The sequence below is a fragment of the Falco cherrug genome, chromosome 2 (assembly GCF_023634085.1).
Source record: "Falco cherrug isolate bFalChe1 chromosome 2, bFalChe1.pri, whole genome shotgun sequence".
NCBI classification, from domain to species: Eukaryota; Metazoa; Chordata; class Aves; order Falconiformes; family Falconidae; genus Falco; species Falco cherrug.
In genome coordinates this window covers 70,867,254-70,893,422 of record NC_073698.1, presented here as the reverse complement: position 1 = coordinate 70,893,422, position 26,169 = coordinate 70,867,254, and the positions used below count along the sequence as shown (strand labels likewise).

At 37.7% G+C, this 26,169-nt stretch overlaps 1 protein-coding gene across 1 annotated transcript in view; it reads left to right on the top strand.

Moving 5' to 3' along the window:
* The window catches only part of TMEM131 (transmembrane protein 131), a 103,331-nt gene that overhangs the window by 65,531 nt on the left and 11,631 nt on the right, over positions 1-26,169 (top strand). The window contains exons 13-32 of the mRNA XM_055701391.1: positions 404-512; positions 1,347-1,500; positions 1,602-1,772; positions 2,087-2,197; positions 2,286-2,420; positions 2,905-3,009; positions 4,343-4,429; positions 8,281-8,433; positions 8,591-8,666; positions 8,778-8,895; positions 10,848-10,986; positions 11,095-11,204; positions 11,555-11,621; positions 12,527-12,678; positions 14,119-14,261; positions 15,371-15,557; positions 16,691-16,876; positions 20,348-20,506; positions 21,082-21,677; positions 25,625-25,800. Of these exons, the coding sequence (XP_055557366.1) occupies positions 404-512; positions 1,347-1,500; positions 1,602-1,772; positions 2,087-2,197; positions 2,286-2,420; positions 2,905-3,009; positions 4,343-4,429; positions 8,281-8,433; positions 8,591-8,666; positions 8,778-8,895; positions 10,848-10,986; positions 11,095-11,204; positions 11,555-11,621; positions 12,527-12,678; positions 14,119-14,261; positions 15,371-15,557; positions 16,691-16,876; positions 20,348-20,506; positions 21,082-21,677; positions 25,625-25,800 (3,134 nt within the window). The remainder of the gene's footprint in view (positions 1-403; positions 513-1,346; positions 1,501-1,601; positions 1,773-2,086; positions 2,198-2,285; positions 2,421-2,904; positions 3,010-4,342; positions 4,430-8,280; positions 8,434-8,590; positions 8,667-8,777; positions 8,896-10,847; positions 10,987-11,094; positions 11,205-11,554; positions 11,622-12,526; positions 12,679-14,118; positions 14,262-15,370; positions 15,558-16,690; positions 16,877-20,347; positions 20,507-21,081; positions 21,678-25,624; positions 25,801-26,169) is intronic.

Sequence of the window (26,169 nt, the reverse complement as noted above, 5' to 3'; positions counted from 1 at the left end):
AGTGAGGAGTCCAGCCATCACAAGTTTCTGTTCTGTTAGAGGAGAGATAGGTATATTCCATACTCTTTAAGTGGGGAATTCGGCTCACCTGGGATCTGAATTATCCTCTGCACACCTCCAAGTTATTTGACAGGAACAACCAGGCTTCCCTATCATAGATAAGCTTACTAACTTAGGCAGGTCAACTAACTGGTGTTAAGGAGGAGGAATTCAGGACTCTGATCTCTTCCTAGACTTTTTCCATGTCAGTTGCTTATTGAAATTTCTTTAAGATCTGTTTTTCTCTTCTGTGATACTTCATTCCTGGGCTAGCGCTGTGCTTTTATTATTCCATTCATGCTAGTCTAACCTAACGGATCATTTTTTTGTCTGCTTTAATAACCTTATTTTCTTGTGTGTACAGCATCAAAAGCAAAAAAAGCATCACAGTCTTCTGGGAAAATAACTGTTAAAGCAAAAGAGAAGAGCTACTCCAAACTTGAAATACCATATCAAGCAGAAGTGTTGGATGGGTAAGCTTCCAGTAATTGAACATAATTCAAAAACTAAATGGTGTAAATTAGTTGATGTAGCAGGGAATGTAGCCTTTTTAGGGGGAGAAGGGATATGAAGAGGTGATACCCAACTTCACTGAATCTGGAGCTCATTTAGAACTACAATTTCTTTTTTGTTTGAATTTTTCTGTTATTACGCTAGTAGATGAGGTAGTCTTAGTAATGCATAAACTGGTTTCAGGGCTTGGGTTCAATGTGACCTTAGTGAGTAATTTTTCAGAGTAGTTGAAGGCTGCAGATGAGACTTTAAAAATGCATATTGGAAATTTTTCTGGGTTTGCATTTTTTGTTCTATCACTGTGTGAAGTAAGGGTAGAGAAAATCTTTTTTTTGTTTTAAGCAAAATTTTGGAAGAACTGCAGTGCTTCCTTATTTTTCGTTATTTATTTGCACAGTATAGCTAAGTTGACTTTAAAGTTGAAATGAGGTGCTACTGTATCAAAAGAACTGACGGTATTTTAAAGGCAAACAAACTAAACCTTACCTATCAGAACTTTTCTGCTGCAGATGCCTGATTTTGTTAATAAGGAATATGCATGATTTGCAAACTATCTTAATATTTCAGCGCTTGCTTTTAGTCCTCTTCATATGCTGAGCCACGTATTTTCTTATCTCAATTGAATTACTTAAAATATCCAATGTCCCTGTAGCACTAATAATATAGGTTCAGCATTCAGTGGGGTTAGGTAACTTTTTTGCTGTTGGATTGAATGAATTCTAGCCCTTTATGGAAGAAAAAACACTATGTTTGAGGAAAATGTTTATTTTTCTCCTACTGTTTTCTTTTAATAGATACCTAGGATTCGATCATGCTGCCACACTCTTTCACATCCGTGACAGTGCTGCTGATTCCGTGGAAAGACTGATCTATCTAACAAACACATTCAGTTTTGCAGTCCTTATACATGATGTTGTGTTACCAGAAGAAGCAAAACCAATGTTTAAAGTAAGCCCCATTTCAGTGAATGTTTTTACCTAACAGTAAATGTTTAAATATGCTGCGCTTTGTTAAATTGTAACATTGATCTTCATTGTTCACTGATCTAGGTCCAGAACTTCAGTAAACCAGTCTTAATTCCGCCTAATGAATCCAGATATATTTTTACACTTCATTTTATGCCTTCCACATCATCTGTTCATATAGATAATAATATTTTACTTATCACCAATGCTTCTAAATTTCACCTACCTGTCCGAGCATACACAGGATTTTTAGATGTAAGTATTTTCCTTTTTTTAGCTACTTTTAGAGGCAGACTTCATAGGACTGTTTTTAATTCTTTATTCTATTTCTATAGGAGTATGGCTTCTTTAATTTCAAAATCATTTTATCAGTTCTTTCCTTAAACAGCTTTGGTTACTGCTGAAAAATTCTTTTTTGTTCCCTTTAGTTTTACACAGAAAATGTATAGAACTTTGAGACTGTTATGGCACTGCTGTATTAGACTTATTAATGCATTTGTTAATGAGCTTAGAGTTTGAGCACATTTTGTATTTAACTTATGCTAAAATACCTTTACCAATCTTTCTAGTACTTTGTACTGCCTCCAAAAACTGAGGAACGATTTATAGATTTTGGCATATTGAGTGCAACAGAAGCTACCAGCATTTTATTTGCAGTCATCAACAGCAATCCGATAGAGGTAAGGATGGATTTATTTTTAGTTTGCCTTTTAAAAAAAATTTGTGTCGGTGGTGTTACTGAAAACAGTACCTTTTGTCCTTTTTAAGCTGGCTATAAAAAGTTGGCATATTATAGGGGATGGTTTGGCCATAGAACTTTTAACAACTGAAAAGGGAAACAGAACAACGATAATTGCAAACCACCATGAACTCCAAAACGCTGGTGCATCCGATCAGTCTTCAGTAAGTAATCCTTTGATTCCATTGCTTAAAGCCAGATTTAGGGCGGGGGGGGGGGGGGGAGAAGAAACAAATCTGTGCGACTTCTCGTGGTTTCATTTTAGCAGGGAGGAGGGAGGATAAGAATTCCTAATTTTTGTCTGAATTTGATTATGATAAAGCATGTAGAATTTTGAAAACTTGCTTTAAGTAGCAGTATTATGTTCAGATTGGTTAGATCTTGAAAGAGGAAACTTCAGAAGTAGTAACGTCCATGTCAGATTACATTAATCATTTATCTGGGAATAGTGGAATGTATCACCTCAGGGAATAGATAATTTTTGTGTTAGTAACTTGTGTTTGAATTCTTATTTTTACCTCCTGACAGTTATTTCAAATGGATTTCGATTCAGTTTAAAGAAATAAGAGGATGTTGGGAAGTTTTTTTAGTGAAATTTCTTTCCATTTAATGCAATGCAATGGATGACACTTTTTCTACCATTTACAGGTGATACTAGCATCAGGTTATTACGCTGTGTTTAGAGTAAAACTAATAGCAAAAGAACTTGAAGGAATTCATGATGGAGCTGTACAAATCACAACAGATTATGAGGTATATTCATGGGTGTTGCTCAAATGATATGTTTAATTTTTAAGCATGAAGTTTTAAGAGTTCTGTTAGTGGACAGATTGCAATATCAGGGAGAAGCTGAGGTTGGAAGGGACCTCTGGAGGTCAAATTATGTCTGCAGGCTAACCCTGTATCAAATGACAGTAATGCTACTTATGCCGTGTCTTCTCTGAAGGAATGAAGAATGACTTACATCATGATTTTCATTTGGCTTTCAGGAATACCCATTTAAATCTGACCTAATGCCTTGAGGTATGGGTTCTTTAATGATTTGACACATCCTCAAAGCATCAATGCATGGATCTCTTGGCATTACACGTCACAATAATATGCTTTTTGGTACTATTGAGTGCCAAACTGAGCTATAATTTCAGAGGTGTTTTGTCAAAACCCAATGTGAAAGTCATTTTGGAGAAACTGCTGTTTGCTGACAGTTTAAGAACTCTGTTTCATCTACTAAGATTAGTAAGGGAGAGAAGAACTACTAGTTAATTCTTAATTTTGTATATCTTCTAATGCATAATGGAGATTCTAATACATAATGGAATTTGTATTTAATAGGATGAGATATGTAGAAAAAAGTGACACTGTGCTTATGAAGTTGGGAGATGATATAGCTTATTATGTGGTTCTGACGAAGCTACAGAAAATAGGAAATTCCTAATTTCTGCCAGTTATCTGAGATTTTAAGTTTGTTTTTTTTAATATGTCCATATGTGTATGTGACCCTTCAGTTGTTTTCCTGCTTGTTCTTACAAGAACAAGAATTTTATTTTATTGCTTGTTTTTACAGATGATTTTACTTGTATTGGTAGCTTTAATAATACACAGAAAGTTTCTCATTGCCATCCTTTGCATGCTCTTTTTTCTAAGTCTATGTCTATCTTGAGGTCTTAACAAACTTCTAATGTGTTTTTGAGAAGTTTGGTATATGCTCTTCCCTCATACTCATTTACTTTAAGGCGAGATCCCCGTTTTCCAACAAAGTAACCCCCATTCAAGTGAGACCTATATAATGCCCCATTAAAGACCTTATATCTTGACTGTGGTTTTGCATCCCGTATAGAATGGTGCCAAGTATGACTGAGCAAAATGCTTCCTGACATTAGGGAGTGACTGTTCTGAATACGATGGTGTGTCAAAACCTTAATTCATGTCTCCATGTTTTCAATGTGTATGTAAACTCAGACTACACTAATTGTAGAATTTCAGGGGTTTGTTATTCTATGCAATTTAAAAGTGGAAGAGACGTTTAAAGACTGGAATTTAAGTATTTTTTTTTCTAAACTTTTCTTTTTTTTTTTTATTTTTCCAGATTTTAACTATACCAGTGAAGGCTGTGATTGCTGTAGGCTCACTGACCTGCTCCCCAAAACATGTTTTTCTTCCACCTGCTTTTCCAGTAAGAGAGTTGGCTCATAGCATTACATGTTTGGGTTTTTGGGGGTTTTTTTCCTGTGTTTTTTATTTATCTGTCCTTTTCAAAAGAAACTGTCTTGAATTGTTGCATGTCAAATTGCTGGACAGATTGTGCTACTGGACTGTTACAATTCAGTTTGTTTCTACTTTCTGGTTGTGGGGTTTTTTTTTTCTCCCAAGCACGAGTTATCCCTGCCTTTTCTTTTACTGCCTACTTGAATGGGATCTTGGAATACTGATATGGTTACAAACCTGGTTCTTTGCAGCTTCGTTCTAACATAGCTGTGGTCACTTGGTTATTAGCAGTTTGTATGTGTTAGCACCAAGAGTAGGAAGAGAGATGAAATTGGACAAATGTATTTTTCAAATTCCTGAAGTGTAATACCAGTACAAAAGACAGCAAAGTCAGCTAATAAACCAGTGTTCTAGTATAAGAAGCCCTTGATCTCTATGGAAGCATCATTTTATTGTTTCCACACTGAAAGTAGATCTTCTTGAGGGTACAGGGTGGAGTACATGAACAGGAAAGCAAGCAAGCTGTGTGGGTCTGCCGTTCTCTGCAAAAGTACATAAATGGCTGCTTTCATCCCTGTGCCTGCAGTAGTGTGTATTCAGTGAGTGCTGAAAGCAGCTTCTTTGCTCAGGGCTACAGACTCAAGCAGCAAGCTATTAACCAGATAATACTTTTCTCTTGGCATTCAGCATAACCATAGAAGCATCTGCAGTCAAGGTCCGTATTAATTTTGCAACTGGTATTTCATTGAAGTCTGAACTTTGTGTGACTTCCTGATGAGTGGGAATGTAATATTATGGAGAATTGTAGGGAGAGAGATTGAAAACAGGGGAAAAAAGGTAGCAAAAAGGAGAGAGAGACAGCAGTTTTCTGAAAGGGTAAAACTAACTCCATGCATGTCGTTGGAAATGTTTTTTTGTTTCCTTGTCTGTCCTGCATAGTCTGTCATAGAGCACTGCCTGTTCTCACTTCCTCTTCCAATAGCTCCTCCGTATCTCCTGCTTATCTTTACAATTTGTGTACTCTTAAATAGTAATGTTTCATGGGCACTTTATCAAATGCTGTACCTCATGTCTAGTAGAGAAATGATAATTTTTTTTAAATAGTAATGAAATAGATCTGCTTGGAGGAAGATGGGTCGGTCAGCAGGACTTCAGTAGATCAATGCTACTTTTGTGCCGTTATCCATTCTACCTCCCTTCTGATCTCCTACTTCACATTGTTCTGAAGTCTTTTGCTACTCTTGAGGTCAAACGCTCATGCCTACAGCTGCAAATATCACTTGTTATTTTTTATGTTTACAATCTGTGTTTCCTATTTGACTATATGGCTTCACCGTTGTATAGGTGTTTGTTACGCTGACTACTATATCTGTAACTTCATCTACGAACTGCTCCATAAGCCTTTGATAAACTGAAGTAACTTAAAGATCTATGTCCCTTTCTTTCACCAAAGAAAAGATCTTCTATATTCTGTATCCTAATTTATATATCCTGATTCCTGGCAAGATCGTTGTCCCTTTTGAATGCCAAACTAAAATGTTTTGTTCCATTTTGGGCCATAAAGAAGTAGATTTTGAACGTCCCTTTATTTTATTCTAACTGGATGGCTAAAGAGCTTCTTGATGTATCTTAGTATAAGCCCAAGGTCTTGGGTCAGCTTGATTTGAGTTTCTTTTTGTATGTATGTGTTCCGTTTGTTTGCTTTTGTTTTGTCTTGTCAGGCAGTATTTCTTGTAGCACCTGTGTTTCTCAGCCTCGCTGTCATCACTCTTTCTCATCCCCAGGCTTCTGTGATTTTTATCGGATTCATGCTCTTTTCCAGTAATGTTTTCACATGATTATTCATTCAGGGGACCTTTGGGCTCCTGCATTTTGTTTGGGAGTACAGATTCAGACATAATTATCACCTTTGACAAGATTCTAGACTGCTGTGTTCAAGCCCCAATCTTTTCAAGACAGTTATCTTCACTTACTACCTCTGTTAGCTGATCACTTAGCTCTTTTGATATTTGAGAACATTAACAGCAGACTTTTCCTTTTTCTTGGACTAATTTCAAACTAAACTTGTAATCACTGAATTCATGATACAGAGCAACTAAATGCAGGAGTAATGCCTCCATTACTTATGAAAATAAGCCTAGAATAGTATCAGTTCTAGCTTCAGTGTTTGGTATAGGAATTTGACAACTATAATGTCCAGGAATAACCAGGTGCTACAATTTTAGTAAGACTTGCTTTTCAGTTCATACCTAGGATGTACCTGGTTCCAAGTGCTGTCTGTTTATAATTGTAGCGTATTTATCCCTAAGTCTGATCTCTGTTGTTTTGTTGAAGTTTGTCTGCAGTACATTAATAGTGTATACAGGCCTTGTAAAGATCAGTGTCTCGATTAAAACAAGTCTTGGCTGTGTTGACTTCTGCATTATAATGGTGTTTATAGCTCCCAGTGGCACCTCTCAACTCTTCCCTGATCAAAGCTCATCTTTGAGGACCTGTATGCTAAATAGCATTGTTCTGTTTTTCTTACTACTGATGCCTAAAGTCTTCTTCCCTTACCTGTTGTTTCATGTCTAAATGCTGCGTAAGGGTCTTAGTAAAATACTGTTCATTTGTTCTGTGGAGTTTAACAAACCTTTATCTTGCCCAGTTGAGGGCAGTTTGTTACTCGTAGGATTTTAAGCTCAGATGTACCTCCTGTTCAGTTTAACAGGACTATAATGTTCAGAGATTTATTCCTATAGTTTCTTTCCCTCGGCAGTTGCTACTATTAAGACTGTTAGAGTATGTGACAATTTCCTGAGGCCACAGTCACATTTTGAGCCTGCAAAAGTACATTTCTTCTATGTCTCCACTTCCTTACCTTAGAGAAATTTTTAAAAAGCTGAAAGTATTGATTTAAGTGGAACATGAAAAACTCTAGTCATGTTCATTAGAAGGTAGTCTTGGGTATTTATATTTGCTTGTATTCGTTTATTTTATATAAATCTGAAATCTTGTCACCGGTCCTGAGTTACACTTTTTTGTTTGTTTGGTTTGGTTTTTATGTATCGTTTACTCTATACTTGTCAGGGCTGGGTTTTGAGATAAGGTGAAAAACAGGGCCACAGAATCATTGATTTACAAGTGAGGGCAGGGGGACAGCTTGAGCATTGCAGTGATTCTGATTGTGGCAAACAATTGAACTACCAATGCTCTATGCTCAAAAGATAAAATAATGTTTCACTCAGAAGAGGGGGTCAGATGTAAAAATGTGGGGAAAAAACTTGCATTTTCCTTTAAAATGTTGTCAGTTTAGTGCCTGGTATCTTAATTTCATTGGGAGTGAGAAGGATGGTTGTACCTGTGTTTTTAAATGCCCTCTGCCACCCGTGGTGTTTGTAATCTGCAGCTTCACTTTACTGTTCCTATCAGGTTATTCCTAATTACTAGCAAGTATGTACTAGATCTGTTACAAGAAGCTTGTTTCCCTTTTGTAATAGGAGCCTTAGAAAACCGAAGTTTTCTCTTGCCTTTCCTCCTCTGGTACTTTTTTAACATGATTTGATTAAGTCGAACTGTTGTCCTAGCTCTTCAAGATGCTTAAGGTGTACTTCATTTTGAAAGAGGGATGAACTGTGTTTGGAAGCAGATGGAGGAAAGAATACAACTTCATAGAAACTTACCTTGAAGTGTTACAAGTGGCATTTTAAGATAGCATAGTTTAAAATCTCAGTTTAACGTTTCTGCTCTGCTGTGGTCTTTGCCAGCCTGCATAAATAAATACATATGCTAGGGAAAATGCATATCCTGCAGACTTTTTTCATCTTTTCTTTTATTTAGGGGAAAGTAGTTCACCAGAGCCTGAACATTATGAACTCCTTTTCTCAGAAAGTGAAAATACAACACATACGCTCCCTGTCAGAAGATGTAAGGTTTTATTATAAGAGGCTAAGAAGTAATAAAGAAGATTTAGAACCAGGAAAAAAATCAAAGGTTTGTTTCTGCCTTATTTCTACATGTTTACAAGTTCTCTCTTTATGTATAGCATGTGTTACGTTTCTGTGGTCATCAGAAATCTTCTTTCTTTTTTCTTTGGTCACTAGATTTACTGTGCTGTTTTGCAACTGATCTGTTCTTATCTGTTTTGCAGATTGCAAATATTTATTTTGATCCTGGTTTACAGTGTGGAGATCATTGTTATGTAGGATTGCCTTTTTTGCCTAAATGTAAGTAGCGTTCAACTTTAAAATGAAAATCTTTTTTTTTTAAAAAAAAACGTTTTCTCATTAAGCAACGATTTTACATGAAGAATTTAAGAACCACGTTATTTTTTACAGCGGAATCTAAAGTTCAGCACAGCATAACAATGCAAGAAGATGCATGGGATTCTGACTGGGATTTGCATGAGAACTTATTCAAAGAATGGACAGAAATAAAAGAGAACTCAAGCCATAGGTAAGTATTTTATCTCTGTTACTTTCTTAGGCCTTAAATCACTAGATAGTTTTCTGTTATGTGTGCAAGTTTTCCTAATATTGCAGCGCTCTTTGAGAGGGGGCCAGGGAGGAGTTACTTGGCCTTCTCTGCAAAACCTTTAAAGAGAACATTTTAAAAGTTAAAAAACCATAATGATTTCCTCAAGTCAAACACAACGCAAAAAAAATGGCTATTCACTGGAGTGTGCTGCAGTTTTTGCAAAGATGGCAAGAGCAAGGCAGTCTCTACTCCTGCAAAAATGTCCAAAACCAGATTATACTGTATGCTCAGTACCCCTGCTTAATCTGTTTTAAAGTAGTAACCTCAATATCGCCCTAAGATTTCCTAAAGTTTTCAATTGCTGCTATTCTGAGATTATTGAATTTCAGTGAATTATCAAATTGTCTGGTGTTTTTCCTTGAGATTTGCTAAATAGGAGGTGATTAATGATTGCTAAAAAGTTAAACTCTGTGGGCTGCTGTATAGCTTTTAAACATCTGCTTTCTCATACACAAAGTGATTTAATCTCCAATAGATGCAAGTTAGCATTAACAGCAAGTGCATGTGACTCTTGTGATGGTAGCACCCAGACTACCATTTCATAAAAAGCAGGCATATTTGTGGAGAAACAAAGTGACTTGTATGTAGCTAAATACAGTAACAGAAGTATACCTCCTTTATCACTTTTTTGTTATAATGCTGATACATTAATAACTCCTGAACTACTCTGATCTAAACAGAATCCTGTATTTAGCCACATCAGTAACTTTCAAGAATGTCCTATCATCTACAGTAAGAGGACAGTAAAGGGAAAGCCTACTAAAACTGCTTCTGCATAAGTAGCAGTTTTAGCTAGGAAAAAAAAAAAAAAAAGTGCTTTAATATTATTTAATATAATATATAATATGAATATGTAATGCTTTTAAAGAGAGTTAAAATTAACCAGATATCCAGGGTAGCATTCAGCAAAGGAGAAACTGCTCCTTCTAAATACAGAGGCGTTCTGACTTGGGCAGTTGGAGTCTTTCCAAAAATACTTCTCTAGGTTTGAAGTGTAGCATTTCCTCTGTTGCTGACTGGAGAACTCAATAGCCTTGTTTCAGCTCATGGTGGAGAGCCTGTAGGAAAACAGGAACCAAAGTCTGTTGCAGGGGTTGGTTAATAGTGAAGAACTTAATTCACTGATGGAAATAGTAGCTGGCAACAAGTGTAGCTAGTTCAGATTTGCCTTAGATTTGTTAGACAGGCGTATAGGTGCCTACTCAGTGTATCCATTGCAGCTAGGGTACGTGTACAGATTTACTGTACGTTATGCATATGCAAGCAAAAGAAGTTTTCTGGATAATGGATGTATGAATGTAGTACTGGAAACTGACTGTAGCAGGACTGATATTTTTCCTTTCTACTGTTTATACCTTTGCGAATCAAATATATTTTGGGTTATTTTTTTTTTCAGATATAGATCTGAATCTCAGTTATATTCTCAACATATGTTCCTGCAATAGTAAGAGCTGGGCACTTCCTAATGAAACATAAAATTTGTGTCTCACTGTCTGGAGAGCAATGATTTAAGTGAATACCAAAAGATTTATGATGCAGTGCATAAGTTCTGCCATATTTTTCAGCTCACCTTTATCCATAAATTGGCCACAACAGAACTTGGAATGGATGAATGTTGACAGCGATAGTTAATAGAGAACATCTTTAGAATCTTTGGATTGGTCTCCTACAGCATATTCTGGTGGCTTCTGTTGTGCTTTTTAATAACAGTACATATGTGCAGAGCTCAGTGGGTTTTTTTAATTGCGTATAATATCATGTACCGTGCTATTTCTCAAACTAATGTTTTCAGGGTGCTTTTAAGCCCTCTGTTTTTCCTAAGCTTTTCCTATTTTACTGCTATAAAGTAAGTTTTCTAACTGTTTCTCCAGACTGAATGCTGTATTTGAAGTAGACACAGATCTTCAGAAGGATGTCCAGATGAAAATTACAGCAGAAATGGCCTGGCCTTCCATACTTAGTTCACCACGCCATCTAAGCTTCCCTCTTACCAATACAAACGGTTCATCAGTAAGTTATTTTGTTGATGTTATCATTTTGTAGAGACTGCATTTTAATAGGTATTTCTAATCACATTAATCATAATGTAAACTTAAAAAAAAATGTGTTTTTGAATAGGAAGAAGAAATTTTTTTAGAAAATCCAGCTGACGTTCCTGTGTATGTTCAGTTCCTTCCCGTAGCTCTGTATTCTAACCCATCCACCTTTGTCGATAAAATGTTGGAACGGTAAGTATTGTTTTAGAGTACTTAGGGCATTCTCACTCTGTAGCAAAAGGCATTTCAGAAAAAATGGAAGCAGTATTTGGCAGCTGTGTTGGTAGTTTGTGTTGGCCGCTTCTAGTTGAGAACCGAATCTAGGCTGGTTGCCATTAAACACACATCTGTATTTTTTGCTAAGTTAAAATGATGTTTACATTCCTTCCTTAACTTGATGGGGGGATCAAATTATCTTCAGCTGCATATTGTTTGAGTCCTACCATAGGTTCCTGATTTGCGCTAAAATCCATAAATGCAAGTATGTCATCATGTTCCCTGATCTAAAGGGGAAAAAAAAAATAATTGCATGTCTGTTGCAGATTTAATTTGAGTAAACCATCTAATTTCAATCTGAGGACTTTAGAGTTCCAGGTCTTCAGAAATTGCGTAAGTATTTCAATACATTCTTTATATTTTTAAGTTTAGGAATTTTAATGTTTTAATAAGAGTCCAGTTGTACATGTATTCAAGTTCAGGTATTAGCATGTATGAAAAATGTGATACTTCTGTTGGATGTTTTCAGGAAATTGGGAAAAGTGGTATTTCCTCAAATATAACAGTTAAAATGTCACTTTTTCTGTATCCTTACATTATAATATGATTGTGGAAGTTACAGAAAAACTGCATTCATTCATCCTTTTACTGATACAGGATTATTTTATTCAGTGTAGTGGTTGCTAATTCTAAAATTAGCAAAGTATTAAGTTTTCCACTGCTTTGTTCTTTAAGTGATTTGAGTTTTGAGGCCAACTTTAAGTGTGTGCTTTTTCATGTAGAGCACACCACATCCTGAACACTTTCTTTTCGCATCCAATATACATGCATTTTCCCCTTCATATGCAGTTTGGTTTAGATTAGCAATTCGATGCTTGCACAGTGTCTAACAGCAAAGTTAGAAAAATACACTTTTCCAAAAATGTTTTAACAATGGAAAATTTTGAAGATAGAAAATGTTACGTACTAGTTTAATGCTAATTTACTGTTTAAAATATGCATTTAAGAACTTCTGAACTCTTTCTTCTACTAGAACTTCATGAATCCACATGGGTGTAGTTTAGGTCTGTTCTGTCTTGCTGTGTTCTGCTTCTTAATAAACACAGATAGTTTACTAATAAATAGGGCAATTCTTGTGCTGTCAGATTTTCTGGTTAAAAACCCAGTATATGTCATTGGGTAGTACACTTGATGACATGACTGATTTTTCTGTCTAAAATAATGTCATTTCTAACAAATACTTCTAAAAATGGGAATTTTTTTACATATATCGCTTTGTTTTCCCCCGCTGTCTTAAGGTCCAGCCACTACAGAGCACTGTAGGACTTGCAAAGGGCCTGGCTCGTCATTCAGTTTTAAGCCTAATACTAAAGCCTGGTGAGAGAAAGTCTGTCAAAGTAAAGTTCACTCCAGTTCTTAATAAAACTGTTTCATCATTAATTGTTGTCAGGTATGACAGATGTTTCTGAAATGTGTGTGAGTGTTTCTGATGTTTTTTATTTATATGTAAGATAATACTTGAGATCAGCTGTCAATAAGAAACTATTGCTTTTAGAAGAATAATTGTAGAAGATAACTGGAGAAAGATTTACTTTAAATGTAATTGTGATATGTTTTATAGTAGTTAAACTGTATTCAGTATATACTTTATAATGTAAATATATAATACACTGTTACACTTAACACAGAATTACAGAATGATTTGGGTTGGAAGGGACCTTTAAAGGTCATCTAGTTCACCCTCTCCTGCAGTCAGCAGGGACACTTCAACTAGATCAGTTTGATCAAAGCCCCATCCAGCCTGACCTCGAATGCTACCAGGGATGGGGCATCTCCTGCTTTTCTGGGCAACCTGTGTCAGTGTTTCACCACTCTCACCGTAAAGCATTTCTTCTTTATATCTAGTCTGAATCAGCCCTCCTTTAGTTTAAAACCATTACCCCTTGTCCATGCACTACGGGCTGTACTAAAAAGTCTGTTTTCATCTCTCTTATAAGCCCCCTTTAAGTGTTGAAAGGCCACAATCAGGTCTCCCTGCAGCCTTCTCTTCTCCAGGCTGAACAGCCCCAATTCTCTCAGCCTGTCATCATAGGAGAGGTGCTTCATCCCTCTGATCATTTTTGTGGCCCCTCTCTGGACCTGCTCCAACAGGTCCATGTCTCTCCTGTGCTGAGGGCCCCAGAGCTGGGTGCAGCACTGCAGGTGGGGTCTCACCGGAGCAGAGCAGAGGGGCGGAATCACCTCCCTCGACCTGCTGGCTGCACTGCTTTTGATGCAGCCCAGGTTGACTTTCTGGGCTGTAGTGCACATTGTCAGCTCACGTCCAATTTTTCATCCACCAATGCTTGGAGACTTGAATTCTTAAATACATACTACGCTACTTTGAAAGTAGGGACTCTAGTTACGTATAGATGCCATTTGCAAGATCAAGCTGCAGTGCAAGTTTAATCTTTCTAGTAAAGATGTCTGAATAATCGTTTCACTTTTGCATCAGGTGTGATATATTAATATGATGTTGAAATACTAGCTAACTAGTACTACTTTTGCATCAGGTGTGATATATTAATATGATGTTGAAATACTAGCTAACTAGTACTACTTTTGCATCAGGTGTGATATATTAATATGATGTTGAAATACTAGCTAACTAGTACTTCATTGGGGTTTATATTTGTGTGCTGTGTTGTGAATTATGTTCTTGTCTTGCAAACGTTTTGTTTGAGACTCCCACTATTTACTTCCATATTGTGGGGAATTAATTATCTGTGGAACTGGTTGTATTTCTGTCCTCCAGATTTGTGATACAACTTTGTAGTCTGTAGAGAAGCTTGCAAGAGCAATAGGCTGCATGATCCTTTTATGAATGTTTCCCCTTTTTCTTTCTACACAGAAATAATTTGACTGTAGTAGATGCCATAATGGTACACGGCCAAGGAACGACTGAGAGCTTGAAGGTTGCAGGCAAACCTCCTGGTCCAGGAAGTTCTTTACGCTTTAAAATCACAGAAGCATTATTAAAAGACTGCTCAGAAAGTGAGTACTTCTTGAGCTACTGTGCTGAACAGAAAATAAATTACATTTTACATGTTCAACTTGAAATGTGTGGAAGTACTTCTAATGCTCCAGAAATTTAATTCCTTTAAATACATTAAAAATGCTTATTTACTGAGGCAGAAAATGAAATATTTTACCTTTTTAATTTTAGTGTGAAAATTAGGAAAAACAAAGCAAAAGCAGGTCTTGATCCACTAAAATTCAAGGTAGAGGAGGTGAAGATCCTAGAGCATTTACTAGGATAATTTCTGATTCCTAAATTGAAGTCAAATTGGGTCACAGATGCAACTTCCTGTGTATTTTTTTTTTTTTCTCCCCTCACACCTTCAGAATTTTATGCTCATAGCCAACAGGGAAAAAGGTGTAGGGTATGTTCCGTGATGAAAATTAAATTGCAGCCAGTTTCTACTCTGGGATCAGAGGTGTTCTGCTCTGTGGCCCCAGGCTTGCTTCTGGGAGGAGACCTTATAGTAGCTGTATTATCAAAGGAACCGGTAAAAAGGTTTAGTTGTATCTGCTATTAAAATCTGCTTTGCTATTTTGTGGTTTTCCAGACATATTTGTCAGGTGCCATGTTAATTATTATCGGAGATTATTCTGCTTTTTTTGAGGGACGAGTAAGAAAACTTTGAGTAAAGCTTAGTCATTACCTCTCACATGTTGTGGTTTAGGGATTTTTTTTTTTGCTAATAAGGTACGTGTAGCTCAGGCACGGGTTTCATTCTTGAGACACAAAAAAAAGTTTTAATTCTCCTCACGCTGGAACTTTTCATGGAATATCACAACACTAAGCAGGACATCAAAGAACTTTACAGCCCGGATAATTTTTTTTGTGAGGCAGCAGCGCTGTCAGAGTTTTGGGCTTTGTGTTTTTCCCTGATGAGTTAGAGGGCTCTGTAATTGTACAAGTGATGAGAATCTGGCTGCAGAGATGGGTTCCTGCAGGTTACATTAAGGTTTCCATGGGCCTTGGTAGTCCCCTTTCCGGCTGCAATACTGACAAGAGCTCTCTTCTGCTGTAGAATGTGAATATAGTGAAGGATAACTGTTTAGCACGACGCTAACCACTTTCTGCTGTTTGATTCTAGAAATGAAATACAAAGAACCAAATTTCACACTGAGAAGAACATTTAAAGTGGAAAACACAGGGCAGCTGCAGATTAATGTGAAAACTGTGGAAATCAGTGGCTATACATGTGAAGGATATGGATTTAAAGTAGTGAACTGTCATGAGTTTGCACTAAGTGCCAATGGTTCTAAAGACATCGTCATATTGTAAGTGGTTTTTCTTACATCTAAGGGGAGTCTTGCATTAGGAATTCTGTATACCTAATTCTGTTTCGTGGGAAAGCTATAGGTTAAATTCTGAGGTTTCTTTACTTAAACTTTGAGGTTTTGAGGGTTGTTGGGTTTTTTACAACTTAAAACATAACGTTTTTCTCTCTTCTTGCAAACACTGTTAACTAGGTTTTCATGACTGACTCTAGTATTACTTTTATTCCTATACAGTAAGTATAACTTACTGAGTTGTAATAGTGATGTTACATGGCTTTTTATAAATTTCCTTCATTTGGATTGTGAATGCACATGAGATCTAGATTTACATATGTTTGGTGCATTGCAGTATATAGAAAAGAGTCTGTAGTCTAGGAATTATTATTGTAATGCACAGCATTTTAGTCTTGACCATTTTGTCCGTTGCCATAACGATAGTGATTGTTGAATTCTGACAGTTTTTATTGTAAAAGATTTAGGCACCAAACAATGATCTTTTAAAACGGCTTGGATGTAAAGTTAACTATTCAGAATATGGTATCTAAAAAGTTCAGTAGATGATTCTGTTCTGCAGAAGGATGTACAAAATAACTGCAGACAGTGAAACTTCACTGGTTTTTCTGCAACAGTCTTAGTCTGTGGTGAAACAGGAGTGTAGCAGTGATGTTTTTGAAAAGGCATGCAGTTGTGAATTAAAGATGAAATGTTTAAAAACTATAGCTCACACAGCGGTTATTCCATTGCTTGCTTACAGCTGCTGTTAATTTTTTACTGCATTCATAGTTTTATTTTAACAGATTTGGTCAAAAATTAATTTCAGTCATAATATATCTTCATATGGTATATCGGGGTAATCTAGTATCAGAAGTGTTACGCATAAGTGTTTATGAACTTAGTCAAACACATCTTGAGGTATTTGAAAGATACTCGTAAGTATTTTTAGGCTAACTGCATGGATGATTATTGGTTGTATTAATAAGGCTATTTGTTACAAATGTTTGATTGAAATGCCAGTCATGGCAGTAATGGATGGAGTTCTTTTGGGTTTTTTTAAAGTTATAAATAATATAACTTACTTCAAACTTCCATACTTTCCATATAAAAAGTTCTAATGTGCTTTACTTTGGTTTCAGGTTTACACCTGATTTCACTGCTTCCAGAGTCATACGTGAATTAAAATTCATCACTGCAGGAGGCTCTGAATTTGTATTTGTCTTGAATGCATCCCTTCCATATCACATGTTGGCAACATGTGCCGAAGCGCTACCCAGGCCCAACTGGGAACTGGCACTGTATATAATCATCTCAGGAATAATGAGGTAGTGTGGATGCGTGTGTTCTTACCAGTATATGTGCGCAAACTACCCCTGCTTGAATATAGGTTACAGAGAAGTATATGTGTATTCAGGCTATAATTGGTGTAAAATTAAATGGGCTGAGGTCTAAAGGGACAAAAAAATTAATAAACGCTCATATGGATTGAGTGTGAACAGTTTAAGGCTGAGAAGTACTGACTTTCTGCTCAAATTGAGGATAAAAAAATATACTTCTTGCTTGGGCCTATTTCCTTAAGTGAGTTGCATACTCCTGTTAACCCTGGTAAAGTATAGGGTTTTTTTCAATAAATAATTGAGCCAAACTTGAATCAAATTAGGTATTAAAGCACTGCTGACCATGAATTCCCATAGAAATTTAAGCATCCTCCTGGAGTATTGTGCTTTAGAGAGATATGAGGCAGTGACTGTAATGAGCTTAGCAGATGCCTTGGATGAATTTAACTTTGCTGCCACTTGTATGTGACAGACAACTGGTGATACTAATAATGGGATTTCTGAGAACTGAAGAGTATTGTTTGCAACACTGCACACTCGGAGGTTATGTAGTAGCATATTAATACACTTTTTTCTCAGCAAACAGATGTGTGTTAGCTATGACTGTTTAAAATAGGCGTTGAAAATTGCACTGCATTGTCCTAGTCTTAACTTCTACCTATCTTTATTTATTTGAAATCTGAGGTTATAAACAATGTGTCCCTGCCCACCTCTTTGTGGTGAGATACTTTTCCCCACTGCTTTTACCCAGAGAAAACCCTAGCATAGAAACTTCTCAGTATAGATTGTTACTTATCAGTAACAACACATGCTTAATGTTAAGCTTGTATCGCAGTGAGAGATGGAGTGCTGCTCTAGATGCCTGTGATGAAAAAGTGCTTTTTCTGTGTGCTGCAAATCCAAAGCACTATCACAGATTTGTAATATTCCTCCTTTTTTTTTTTTTTTTTTTTTTTTTTTCATTTTAAGACACTGGCTTTTCCATTTTGTAGTACTATGTTTTGTAAATGTTCGGTTAGGCTGCCTTTCCTTCTAGGCATTGATAAAAGAAATTGAGAAGATAAAGTTACAGCCTGCTGCTTTTTTTATTATTTTTTAATTATTATTTTTCAGCACTTTCCTAAGTAATGCAGTGTTGCTTAGGAAACTGTATTTTCCTGACTAACAGGAAAATTATTGTTACTTAGGAAACTTTGTTTCCTCACTAACACTGTGTTACTTAGGAAAGTGCTGAGTGAGTACTTACGTGGCTTTCTTCTGTATATTTGCTAGAAATTTGTAAGATTAGTTTCACTTTATTTTATTGACAGAGTGAATAATGGTTGGCAGCTCAGGGGTGTAGTTTGCTCAGATAAATCTGTGTGTCCTGTATTTATTAGTTAGACTTTACAAAAATACAAAATCCGAATCCTTTCCCTCACTATTTTTCCTACAAGTACAAAACATACTTCTTAGCAGCAAACTAGAGAAGAGTGCTAATGTGACCATTTCATAATACTCCAAGGATCCTGCGCATAGACAGCCTCAAACTCCTGTAGGTGTTTGCTAGTTGCCACTAAAACAATACTTCCTTGTTGTTGCAAAGCTATCCTTAATTTCTAGGAACAAACAAGCCCAAGAGTTTGCCTAGTTTCTATTCTTAATTTGATAAGATGGTGTTTATTGTTACCTTCCCTGAAACACTATTGTTTTGGATTGTTACCATACTTGTGGCTCCAAATTTTGAAGTTCAACTTGATAGGATATGTAAAAACACAACAAAGGAGCTAGTCCTTTTTGTGAAGAACTTACCAACTGGGCATATGTGTGCTCCCAGGTGAAATCACGAGGGGAAAGAGGGATGTACCAAGGTCATGGGTGTCTAGACTGTGTTACTCCCTGCTGTCTGGTGGTCCTCACACTAATTTGTCTTGCAATTTAAATGACATGAACACTTCAGGCTAGTTACTTTTTTCAATAATAATTTTTTTAAAAAGCAAAAAAAAATCACCACTGCTCCCACCACCACCACCATACCAAAACCAGAAAATGCAATTAAAAAGACCACAAAACAAGATTTGTTCTGTTTTTCACTTAAAATCTGGTATTCATTTATCAAAGCACTGAAGTTGGCTTATGTGGAGGGAGTTGAGTCCTTACCCAGAGAGTGGCAGAGAAGCCCTCAGGGTGACCTTTTGCTGCAGCCTGCCCTGTCCGACCTCTGTGGAACCCAGCACTGATACCGCGAGGGGAGTGCTGTGGCACCCAGGGAGGGACAGTGCCACCCAGCCCACCAAAGCCCTGGGCACTCCATCCCAAGTTTGTGTAGCGCCGTGGTGGTAGAGATGTGATGCTCTTGTTGGTATTGTTCCTGTGAAACCTTCCAATACATCACAGATTAAAATTAACAAGTGAAGGAGATTATTCTTACATCCCAAAGTGGCGCCCAAGGCAAGGACTACTCTTGAGTAACAGTTTGTGTAAGCTTGTCTGAAAAATTCCCCTATTTCCTTAACTTTTCTGTTGCTTGTTAACGTTTTGGATGAAAATTATCTTTTCTACCTGCTGCCATCTGGTTGTGCATGTAGAATCCTTCTTAATCCCCAGGGCAGGGAAAAAACACTGATAACCAGCTATCAACAGCTGGCTTGGTCTCCAGAGTTTCTTGTATTTTTGGTAATAGTTAAAATTTGAAATAGGATATCTAGACTAGATTCTTTTAGCTAAAATTAAGCAAGAGGTATCTCATCCTTTTGTGTGAATTGATGCTGGTTTTCAAAACATTTGGCTTAAAAGAACTGGCAGTCAGAACGGGAGAGAACAGAAACTGAAGTTGCTAATTTAACGTTCTTTTCACATAAACTTTCTAGGGTAATAGGCAAGGCAAGCTTTAGTCATCGCCATTGTGTCTCCTCCCTCTGAAACCCCCACCTGTTAGAAGATGAAATCTGTAGCAGTGTGATGGAGGTCTCTGCAGTGGTTTTATTGCTTCATTCAAAAATATAGTTCACTGCAGTGCGTTATGTAAGTGGAGAACTCCCAAACACGGTATTGCAGCAGATGCAGTTAGTTGTAAAACTTGAAATAATGCTCTTAAATTTTACTTCTCTGAGCAGCAGTAAAATTCTCTGCACAGGGTCTCTGCTTTTAAAATGAAATTGCACCAACGAGCTGTGAGAGCTGCTGACCACTTGGATGCCATTTTAGTATCTTAATTATATTTCCTCTTTTACTTTTGAATTAATATTCTTGGCAACTGCGTGTCAGACTTGCATCTAGCTTCCATTCTCGGGGTTAGTGCCATGTATATCATGCTAGACTTGTGTGGTTCATGTTTCTATCCGACAGAGTTGTGGTTTGGATGCAATTTTCAGCTTTTCAGTACAAGATACAAACTTTTTTTCATGTGTGATTAGATTCATTAACCATAAAATGTTCCAAATTAAGAAATACTTAGATGACTGCCTCTCTTCTCTGTAGTGTACTCTTCCTCTTGGTAATTGGAACAGCCTATCTAGAAGCTCAAGGAATATGGGAACCATTTCGGAGACGCTTGTCCTTTGAGGCCTCAAACGCTCCTTTCGATATGGGAAGGCCACTTGATCTCAGGAGAATAGTTGGAATTTCATCTGATGGAAAGTACGTATACATTTGGGGGGTTCGTGAGATGTTTTCATCTTTTTTTCCTCTTTAGTTATAAGGCCAGTAAGAAAGTAATACTGCTCTTTAGAACAGGTGAATGAATAAAGATCCTTCCAGTTACTTATAAAAAAGATGGCTTCAGTAAAAAGTTGGATTTTTGTGATTGTGAGGAATATGCATCTTTTGGAAAGAAAGAAAAAAACCAACCAAAACCAAACCCTGTCAAGTTTCCTGTTACTATTCTTGAAAATGAAAGGTATGGACTGCAGAAAAATTGCAGGCCAGAAGTTCCTCCCTTTTGGTGTCTTAAGTTAAAAAAAGATCTTCTCCTTTCAGTGTTTCCTCCAAGTACGTTGACTCATTTTACTGTGTTTTTGTTCATACGTATAGCAGGCAAGTGAGCAGGAAACGGTAAAGGCTACTGACTTGTCAAACAAGTTTTCGGCTCTTTTGTTGGTTATACACCAAGAACCAGTGTAGTTCAGGGTTTCTTTTGGACATAGTGGTGGGTTTTTTTCATGTGGAAGATGGAAACATTGTAAAGTATATGACAACACTTTTTGTTCTTCCAGTTTGAATGCGCTTGGATCAGATTCAAATCAGAGTTCATCCAGAGGGATCTATGGAGCAGGCAGTTCGTCTTCACGATCCAGTGCAGGGAATCATAAACAATGCAGTGCAACAGCACACCTTCACAGCAATAGAAATGCACCTGATGTTGAAAACATCAAATCCAAAAACAGTTCCAGCATACCTAATAGGACTTCAGCACAAGCGGCTTCCATGCAGTCAGTGAACAGAGCGGGCCCCTTCCCCTTGGATTCAGGTGCCGCGGCTCAGAGTCATGCCGCGGGCAGAAAAGCCAAGGGGATGAGGCAGAGCCAGCAGCCGACGCAGCAGCAGCCGCCAGCTTTGGCAGAGCAGCCCCTCCAGCAACCCCCAGCATCCGGGCCCCAGCAGCAAGAGCAACAGACTGAAAGTGCTTTGCCACAGCTACCGCTGCTCAGCCCACCTCATGGCGAGTGTGCCAGCAGCAGAAGGCACAGCTCGGAGGATTCAGATCTCACTGGGCTCATAGAAACTATGGAAAAAGACTTTGACCACCCAGAATCCCCTTCCCCAGATGTGTTTACAGAGCAGCCCCCATCTCCACTAGCAAAAAACAAAGGTAATACAATTCTGCTTTTTTTTTTTTTTTTTTTAACAGGATGATTCATTATGTAAGCCAAGAACAAGATTTAATCAACTGTAAAGGTCATGTTTTCATAGCACGGAACGTGATAGCTTCTCAGCTGTTCCCTGCCCTGCTGTATGGGCCTGTGTCTTGAACACTTCCTTTATTTCATGGCACTGAAGTTCTCTGTGCAGTGCTAGGTTGTAATTCTTAATGCAAAAGTTCTGGAACATTTTGATATAAGCAAGCGTGGATATTTAGACATCTGACCCTCTGAAGAGGAGACATGCTTTTGGTTGCTACTCCTTTGTCTTTGGGTTAGCATCCCTCCCTCCCACCTCCATCATCTGTGCTTGGGACTGCGGGTTGAGGAAAGGAAAAGGGAGCTGTCCTGGTGTATTATGGAAACCGGGACAGGGAGAAAGGCAGGAGGGAATGAGAGAGAGAGAGATGGGTAAATCCCTGTGGTATTGTTTGGGAATGGAATTCTTCATGCCCAGACTTGCAGTTCTTGAAAATCCTTGATGTCAGGTGGTCAGCAAATTAATATGACACCTGTGTTTATAAGTTGCATTCATCTTTGCATGAGCTTAGAGCTGAGTTTGAATTGTTTATGCACCTTCTCAATTGTCTAATGCTTGAAAGAACGTACTGATTTTTGTAGATTAGATGCATTCAGACTTTTAACATTGTGTCATTTATTTTCCTTCTTAAAAATGCTTTCTCAGAGTATAACTTCTAATCATGCTGTTTGTATTAGCCATTTCAGTTGTGTCCCAGAGTTATGTGGTTATAAATGTAATGTTTTATTTCTAAGTCATTTTTTTCACTTTTTTCTAACAATGCTATTGTACAGAAATGGTACTGATACTTGTTGCTTATTTGAGAGGAAGTTAAGAAAATGAATGATGGGAGGGCACATAAACCCTGAAGCACCTGTATGATCACACTCCACCAAAGAGGAAAGCTTCACTCTTTTAAGTAGTGACGAGCAGAAAGTTTTTAATTAGTTCAGAGTGGATGTGGTGATGTATCTGGACTTTCCAAGTGGAGACTCTGAAGTGATGAGAGCTTTTGGGATCCTGCTGAAATACACTACTTTTTCTGGGCTGTTCTTTTTCAGTTTAGACAAGGGGCTGTGGGTGGGGGAATTAATCTTTAAGAGAGTTATTACCAGTTCGTCAGGTATTCATTCCATGAAAGCTAAATGGTACTTAGCAAATGACATGGCTGTAGGTGAGTTTCATGGGCAGCATCTGTGTTAGCAAGTAGTGTGGTATTGGAGCTCTGGAAAGCAAAATGCCTGGTAGCGAGGGTACGATGTCCTCATGGGGCATGTCCAAGTGGATTTATGGTGGTAAATCAGCTCCTGTACTGAATGCCTGAAAGGGCTGGGACCACTTCTGGAGTGCATCTCCCATCTGTAGTTCAACCTAAACCCAAACCAGCTCTTCCACTCAGGTACTGCCGCGCAGCGTGGCTGCTGCACGGCAGGGAGAGACCACTGAGCTTGGTTTCAAAAGCCTATTCCTGATCCAAATGATGTGGTGTACCTATGGTAACATTTTTGTACCTATAGCAGTTTCTAGCAGTCTGTGTGTTGGGAACTTGTCTTAGCAAATAGTTGCTTCTAAGTGTTGATTACATTTTTCAGCTATATTTAAATAATTTTCTTGAGATGGGTGCTTCTATTGATTTGTCTATCCAATGATAAATTACTTAGCCCTTAATCACTTACATGGGTTCCATTTTTTGGCATTACTTTCCTGTTTTTTCACTTTCTTCTGATTACAAATTCATTCAGATAAATTTACTTTTTTCCTCCTGTTACGGAGGCTTTGCATCATCTGTGCTTTGACATGGTATATGGAATATTTAAACATACTCTGTATTGCAAAATCTATTATGAATGTTACATTTTGCAATCCAGATAGTTCTATTGACCTCTTCATTGTCTTAGATCAATGAGTCAGATGTATGCATGTAGACTTCTTTTTTAAAGACTTGTAGACAAGTTTTAGAAAAAACCCCAACATTATAAGCTGTAACTTGGCTCATAAAAGCTCAATGCATCAAATAAAACTTGCCCGTTTCCATTGCCCTCTTTAAAAATGTAAAACCATAGAGGAAGTTCCGTTATCTGTCTGGATCTACATACACACGCTGGTATTTTCTTTAGATAAATAGCTACAGCTAGTCACAAACTTGTGCAGAAGCAGCAGCTTCTGGGCTGAAGCTGGTGGTCCCAGCATCCTGGGCAGGGTTCCCGTCTTTATAGTCTTCTCTTTCAGCTTGCTAATACTTGGGCCCTAGCAGACTGCTGTGGAGGCTGTATTAGATTTTTGTTAAGCAGCTGCTTTATGTTACATTGTTATGTCATGATAACATTTTATGTAGATTTTTCTAGTGATGAATATTAAACTGTTTGGCAGTCCTGAACGTAGACTAAGTGTGAAGCAAGTCTTAGAACGAAGCCTTCTGAGGCAAGAGCAGAATACCCCCAATAAGCCGAAAGCCAACCTTCAGAAAATTTGTGTACAAAGATCTACTTCTATTTACACTTTCATTTGCATTCACGCTAAAAAGAATATTATCTCTGATTTTGTTGTTCTTGATACTGAAAACATTGCTAATAAGCCTAAAAAAACCCAAACCGTTTGAAGGCACGGCCCTTTAATATGTATCTGGCATTTGCCAAAACACTGAAGGCAAAATTATGATTTGGTACAAACTTTACCTGAGGGATGTTTTGCCAAATGAAATACAACAGCTATCGTTTTGCTTCCAGACTTAATTCCAACTTGTGCGGGTACAAATCCCAGAAGAGGCTGAATCCACGTAGCGCAGGTTGAGCCTTTACTTGAGTGAACCTTTAAGTCCATCCTGGAAGCTGTGCGCAGGCACTGTGTGGCTTAGAAGTGAGAATGCTTAGTCTGAAGGGCAGTGTCGAAGATCTGACTGGTAAAGGCATATATTACATCTAATGAAAGACATAAGAATATGCAAATGCTGTCATCCTGTAAGAGAATAACAAGAGGTCATGGTAAGATGATGGTGACTCCACATACACACATGCATAGTTTCTCTGTATTGATGCTTTTTTTGATAACTTTTTTACTCCCCAGGAGCTAATCCTGCCTATTTTGCAAGCCAGGGCCTTGGACTTTGGACTGTAGCCTTTGGACTACATTATGCTACATTTTGGTTAGCCTATAGAAATTGCAGGAAAAACATAATCCGTTGTTGAAGTAGCATTATTTATTTATGTGTGGATTGCTGTAAGAAAATTTATTAAAAATCCCCTGGAGTGTTTTAACACATTGTTTTTCTGTAACACTGTGTCAAGCCAAACTATTTTACAGTCAGCTTAGTCTCTTAGAATAGTCTACTCTGAAAGAATAAAATATTTGAAGAGGAGAAATTATACTTGGGTGTGAATTTTTCAGGTTTTTGGGGGTGTTTGGTTTTTTATATCTCTGCTAGACATATACTATTAGTGATTTTTCTTACTGCAAGTTACTGTTGGTTTTTTTTTTTAACAGACAAACATGCTAATAATTTCTGTTCTTCATTTGTTCGGACGATAAAGCTTGTACCAACTTCTGAAGCTCATGTTTAAATCTAGTCTTACATGAACTGTCAAATTGGATTCTAAGGAATGCCAGGATCCAAGCAGAGAAGAATCATAGGTAGCCAGGTGCCCACTGTCTACAGAGAAGCAGTGGAGGTAGGGGATCAGGAGCATAAATCCAAAAGCGGAGATCAGGATTCTTCGGGATTGATTCTGTTGCTCACATTTGATGTGAAGTGGCTGTAAACGGTTGGTATATCAGACAACAAACTTCACAGGCTTAATCATGCGAGTTAGCCTCCAAAATGAAGTGAGCTAGCCCATCTCCAAGTACTGCTGCTGAGAATCTGAAGCATCCTTATCTCCCTAGGGAAAGGGAAAACACTTCAGCGCAAGGCTAAGCCACAGAAGAAGCGGGAAGAAAAGGACAGAAGAGGGAAAGGAAAACAACAGGAGGATGAACTGAAAGATTCCTTGGCAGATGATGACAGTTCTTCAACCACAACTGAAACCTCCAACCCAGATACAGAACCACTTCTCAAAGAGGTACGGCACTGCTCATGAAAGGAGTCTCTTGTGTAGCTAGTGTGTCACCTGTTAGAGTAGGAATGCAGCCTCTTCCCCCCACCCCACCCCCAGCTTTCATATAATACCTAGCAAAGGAAGACTGTTAATTAAAAAACATCTTTTCCATTCCTTGTCTTCACTTCTCTATAAAATGTGCTCCTCTGTGAGTGTGAACGTGCTTGAGTCATACAGTGTCAGGACTGACAGTGACTGGCTGTGGCTTGAACTGGCCAGGTGTTGTCAGCAGCCCTGTGGTGATGGCCTCGCCAGCTCCTAGCCTGTTTGTTTTGCAGAATAAAACACCAGAGTATGGACACTAATTTTACTCGATAATTAAGGTATATGCTA